We start from the raw sequence: 5,809 nt of genomic DNA, 5'->3' as shown, positions 1-5,809 counted from the left end.
GTGCGGGGCCGTGCGGGACCCGGGGCTGCCTCACCACGCGCTGCACGGGGGCGATGGGGCCTCCAGAGTGACGCAGGATGGGGAGGGCAGGGGGACAGGAGAAAACTTCTCCCTAGGTTCACAGCAGCCTAACAGCAGCAGCTTCGCCACAGGGCCCTGCTGCTCCCTGTGTCACATCCCTGCCCTTCGGGTTTCACTTTTGCTCTACTGACAAGTTCAGAACGCCCAAACCTCTTGTGCAACCAACCATCCTCAGGAGCTTGGGTCTCTTTCTCCAGTCTACCCCATGGAAATTTTAAATTAAAAAAATAACACAAGAAAAAGAGAAAGTACTCTGTACCATTCTTAAACGACATTAACTAAGTCAAAACTAAGCAATACAACCCCCACTCAGACTATGTACATAAAAAGACAAGATCTCTTGAAACATAAATATACAGTGTATAACTCCAGGTGTCACCTAAAAGGCTGAAGATGCAGAACAACTTCACAGACAAGAAGCAAATCAAACTCACTGTGCCAAGTGGGGCCAGGTGGTTTGGAGGTGGGTGTTGGCCAGGAAGAGACCGACCCATGGTGCTGGTGGCGGTTCCTCCTACCCACACACACACCAAGGAAGGGTGCTAGTGGTTTCCAGGGGTGTAACACAACCACACGTACATGCCACAGTCCTATGCTCTCTTTAGGGTGTGGGAGAGAGGTCGGGAAATGGGATTAGACCCTGAGTCCCCAATTATTTCCAGGCACGTGCTCTGCTGGAGCAGTTAAAGGCGCACCCCTAACTCGGATCCAGCAGGTTCTTTAATATTGCTCTCCAGACAGAGATACTTGGTATCTCTCAGTGCAGACTCGGAACAGGCCGGTTGGAATTCTGCACCCTGTGCTTTAAGAGTTACCATGACTTTCATGGAAATAATACAGCCTTGATCAGGGTAAAAGACTAATGGAGGTCTTTAGCCCAATCTCAAAGAGGTTTGATTTCTACAGCACAGACACGCCACGACTCCAACACACACAGCCAGTTACCGGCTCCATAAAGTGACGATGCAGTGTCTGAGTTATTCTAGCGTTATCCTTGCTGTCCTTGGGGAAGATGTGAGTGGTGGGGAGGTGCAGGGAGGAGAGCTGGTGTTCGAGGGAGGCTGCAAGTGGAACAGGTCCAGGTCTAACTGGAAATGTCTGCAGACAGCCAAAAGACACTTTTAGCTTTACTTGATACACGGTTTTATGGCATGCACTAAAACTCCTACGACAACTCCTTACAGAAAGCACACGGCATCTCCAGTCCCACTGGTGCTGGTATCTCAAGAGAACAAGTAAAGCTAAGAGTCTGCTCGTGAGGGGAGGCCATGTGTGTGTGTGTGTGTGTGTACACGGAAGGGGGGAGTGGGGGTGTGACCAAGTGGGGAAATATCCTGTTTTGCTGAAACCAAGCTCTTGGCAAACCTCCTTCCCTCTACCGCTGGCCGGCCTCCCGGATCCGGCAGGCCACCGCCGTGATCAGCGCCGCACCCTTGCCGCTGCCATCCTCTGACTGCAGGAAGGTCACTTCACACTTGGGAGACAACTGCTTCACTGTGTCCTGCATGACGGTGGAGAAGCTGTAGGGCACAGGGCAGGAAGGAAGAGAGGCTGATTTAACGTTGCCTCGGCTGAAGGTGCCAGCCCCACCTCACACCCATCATCACAGACCATAGTTGCCTTTAGCAGAGCCTCAAACAGTGCTACAGATACAAAGGGGGGAGATGGATGGGGACAGAGCAGCCAGATAGGAGGCAGTGGAAAACATAAGTATCCATGTCCGTGCTTCAGCCCAAGTCCACAGTTAGCTCAACCTGCTCAGGACCGAAGCCAACCGTTTCTTCAGTCCCACCAAGCCCTGACTGCATTAATAAACCTTAACAGCCCTGACCAGTGTCACCTTGGAGGGACCTTCAGTGCATCCTGTCTCCCCACAGACCCTGAGCTCTATTTCAGCTCAGCCCTGTGCCTTCAGTCCCTGCCCGAGCTACACCCTCCTTGGAGTACCAGCCCCCAAGCTCAGTCATAGTCATGTTGCTACTTGTCTGTGGGCCTCTGATAGAGATCACAGACTGACCTCTTGGTTAGATCAGTGAGATAGACAGCCCTTGAGACCCTAGAATGCTTCCTCTCCTCTCCAGCCACCCTGTGAAGCTTTCCACGCTGGCTCTTAGCATCCCATCTGCTCGAGATGAGCAGCATGAGCCTCCCTGAAGGACAACCACAAGCACCCAGCAACTCACTGAGGGTGCAGCTTGTAGAGCGTCCCGTCCACGCCGACGGTGATCTTGAGGAAGTCCAGCCCACGGTTCTCCCGGATCTTGTCCACCACGGCCGCCATGCCAGCCCCGCAGAGCTGAGCTGCTCGCCGGGCCACCACCGTGCACACCTCCTTCACAATGATGCTGTCGTCACACGTGCTCTCCAGGCCAAGGTGCTGGAGGATGGAGCGGACCTGGAGCAGGGCCAGGCAGTCGCTGGGGAGGACAGAGGGCCAGGCATTGTTAGGAGATGGAGCAACCTGGATCTGTGGCTTCCCATTTCTTATCTACATCCTGCAGAGCCCGGGGGCTCATGGCTCGGGTAATGGTCTGGAGGGACTCCACAGCTCCCCTCTAACCTCAGCATTCAGCCCTGCATGTGGCTCTGATGTCACATTCTAGTTAGTGAAGCTATTTCAGGACAAAGCCACCAACTCAGAGCATGACAGCTGTTGAACCTGTGGCCCTTCTCTGTCCCAGGCAGAAGAGAAAGAGGCACCTGTGCTGCCCAGCCCAGGCAGTTTCCTCATCTCCTAGCACCGGTGCCACCAGAGCCACAAGGATTCCACTGATGTTCCTGCCTGGCACCACCCTGTGTCATTCTGGCTCAGGGCTGAGTGCCTGGGACTTCCACAAGCCCCGAGACTGCTTTCCCCAGACTACATCTCTGCTCTAATCAGGTTCCTACCTTGCCTGTTGGACCTCACCTTTCTATCTGGGAAAGGAACTTGGTCTCAAAGATGCCTCTGGTCTTCAGCCTCTCCGAGATCCGCCCGCGGAAGAGCAGCCCTCGCTTGGTGAAGTCCATCAGGATGTTCCGGACAATCTCCCCCAGGTACATCCCACTGATCATCTTCTCAAATCTGGGGAGGAGAGGTCAAGGCTGGACATCAGGACATGAAGGGCCACGATCTGGACCCCAGCTCTGTCAGATGTCTTTGACAGCCACCCGGGCTGACGCCCCACAGCACACCCAGCAGCAGGGTCCCCACGCTGCAGGCAGGTGACAAGGGACCCCACGTGTCGCCGAGGCCAGACTCGGCCCTGCTCATCACCCCCTGGTGCTCCACCAAGAGGCTGGTGGGGCAGCACCGAACTGTTCCTGGACACCCAGCCTCATCAGGGGGTCCCTCCTCAGCCCCCCAAGGCCACCACACACCTCTGCTTCCCAGGGTTCAGAGACAGCTCGTCCACCGCCAAGTCGAACTCGGTGCGGATGTCATCCAGGCACCCGCTGTCACCAAACGCCCCCCACTCCATGTTGACACACATCCTGCCTTCCTCCCCTTCCACCAGCTCCACGTTCCTCATCTCCTCCATGTAGCAGGCGTTGCTGCCTGTGCCTGCAGAGAGAGAAGCACTTTCAACACAGCTCCCACGGAGGTGGAGAGGGGATGCAGGACAAAGCCCCCAGACTCTCCTGCAGGCAGAAGCCCCCGTGGGGGCAGGCTGGGCACTGCAGGGAGGGCAGCTGGGCAGGAAGGGTTCAGCCCTCACCGACTATCAGCCCGACTTCACAGTACGGATCTTCGTAGCCACAGGTCATCATGGTGCCAACCGTGTCATTGACCACCGCGACCACATCCAGGTCAAACTCCTGCGGGAGCACAGGGGTTATGTGGGGAGGGGAAAGCCACCACCAGGAAAGGGCCCGTCTGCTGAGTGCTGGGAGTACTCCGGGCCCCCACGGCCTTCCCCATGTGTCTGCAGGTGAGCTCACACCTCAAGACACAACTGCAGAGGAGCTGGGACGGCCCTGCCCAAAACAGCACCCGGGCAAGAGCTGTGGGTGGTCTGCACCAGGCAACGGGCACAGCGTCTCCTCAACTCACCACAGACAAGTCTGCTCCAGCCCTGGCCAGGAGCCAGCTCCTAGCTCCAGGGTCTGAAAATCCAACCTCTAGTGGTGACTAAGGGTGGTTGTTAAAATTCAGACACTCATTAGCCCTGTGCTCAGCCTATTAATTTGCTTTACAGGCCAATTAAAGCTGCCCAAGAGAGCTGGGGGGTGGGAGGAGGCAGCCAGCTCCTCACGGCTGTGGACACTCACCTCTCGCCTGTGAATTGCCTCCTTCAGCAGGTTCACCACATCTTCCCCTTCACAGCCTGTTGCCTTGAAACCTTTTGTCCACTTCAGGAGAATCCCCTGTGGTGGAAGCAGCGCACAGTGAATCACCCAGGCTGCTGGCAAGAGGGACAGCAACCCCGTGGCCACTACTCTCAGCAGGCACCGCCTGGCACATGAAGGTCAGAGCCTCACACGTGGGGAACGCTCAGCTGGGCTGTCTCTGGAACCCAGGGAACCTGCGTTTGTTTTTATGCAGCAGAGAGGCTGTTCAGAAGCAGCTCTGCTGAGCTCCTGCCTTCCCCCTCCCCTGGGTCTCTCTCTGACCCGCCATGTGGCCACTGTTGCTGGTGCCTGGTTTCCAGCATGCTGTGGCTTTCCAGCCAGCCCTGAGGGCCAGCCCTGTGTGCCACCAGGTAGGCTGAGGTTACCTCATCCAGGTTGGTCTGCTGGCAAGGGAAGGAGAAGGTGAATCCGAGCGGGAGCGACACCCCTTTCATCCCCATGTACTCCAGGAAGTCAGAGATGCAGTGGACGATGTGGTCAAACAGCTGGGTGCACAAAGCCAGAAGGAGAAGTTACCACCATGGCAAGAAGCCCAGCTGGATGCCAACCTGCCTGACTTACTGGAGATGTTGATAAATGCCAAGCCATGATGGCTTTGAGCAGAGCAGGGTGCTGCTCAGCTGCACTGTGTGAGGGAAGCAAGCCCAAACCAGCTCCTTCTCCATCTTCCTCCACACCAACAATGCTGTGACACCTCCACCCTGCAGGTCCCACGCTGCACCAGAAGGGATGAGGGCCTAGCGGGGAGGTGACCAGCTCCCCGGGGTGCCATGGGAATCCAGTCCCTCCCCAAGGCATCCCCAGAGCCCATGGGCTGGAAATGCTCCCAGTCCCTGAGCGCTGCCTGGAGTGGTTTGCAAAACTCTTCCTATCTGCAAGTAAGTCTCTGGAGATGTCTCCTACTGCTTGTGTTGTGGTTTCTTCCTCCAGGAAGTGGGGATGATGCTTATCTGCCCTTGTGGAGGGTGTGGGATTCAAGGAGGTTCATGTATGTCTGGGAATAACACAATCTTTAGCCTGAAAACCAGTCTCAAGTTTCCTAAAGTGTATTTCAGACTCCAGAGCCGTGGGCAGAACTGGCTGCTCTAAAGGCAGGAGAGCACCCTTCCTGTGGAGGAAGGCTGAGAGAGTTGGGCCTGGTCAGCCTGGAGAAGAGAAGCTCCAGGGAGACCTTCTGGTGGCCTTTCAGTCCTTTAAGGAGGCCTTGAAAAAAAGGTGGGGATGGACTTTTGAGCAGGGCCTGGACAAGGGGTGATGGTTTGAAACTAAAAGAGAGAGACAGATGAGAAATTAGGATGATGTTCTTCACTCTGAGGTGGTTGAGACACAGGAACAAGCTGCCCAGAGAGGTGGTAGAGGCCCCATCCATGGAGACATTCAAGGTGAGGCTTGATGC

General features: G+C 55.9%; 1 protein-coding gene across 1 annotated transcript in view; it reads right to left on the bottom strand.

Moving 5' to 3' along the window:
• Positions 1-1,456: 1,456 nt before the first annotated feature.
• Positions 1,457-5,809, bottom strand: part of HK2 (hexokinase 2) — a gene marked incomplete at its 5' end in the record, with an annotated part of 7,859 nt that continues 3,506 nt past the window's right edge. The window contains 7 exons of the mRNA XM_008941017.1: positions 1,457-1,601; positions 2,265-2,498; positions 2,990-3,145; positions 3,442-3,625; positions 3,780-3,879; positions 4,333-4,428; positions 4,779-4,898. Coding sequence (XP_008939265.1) covers positions 1,457-1,601; positions 2,265-2,498; positions 2,990-3,145; positions 3,442-3,625; positions 3,780-3,879; positions 4,333-4,428; positions 4,779-4,898 — 1,035 coding nt within the window. The remainder of the gene's footprint in view (positions 1,602-2,264; positions 2,499-2,989; positions 3,146-3,441; positions 3,626-3,779; positions 3,880-4,332; positions 4,429-4,778; positions 4,899-5,809) is intronic.

Source organism: Merops nubicus, unplaced genomic scaffold (assembly GCF_000691845.1).
Source record: "Merops nubicus isolate BGI_N331 unplaced genomic scaffold, ASM69184v1 scaffold30205, whole genome shotgun sequence".
Lineage (NCBI taxonomy): Eukaryota > Metazoa > Chordata > Aves > Coraciiformes > Meropidae > Merops > Merops nubicus.
This window is presented reverse-complemented; position numbering and strand designations above follow the sequence as displayed.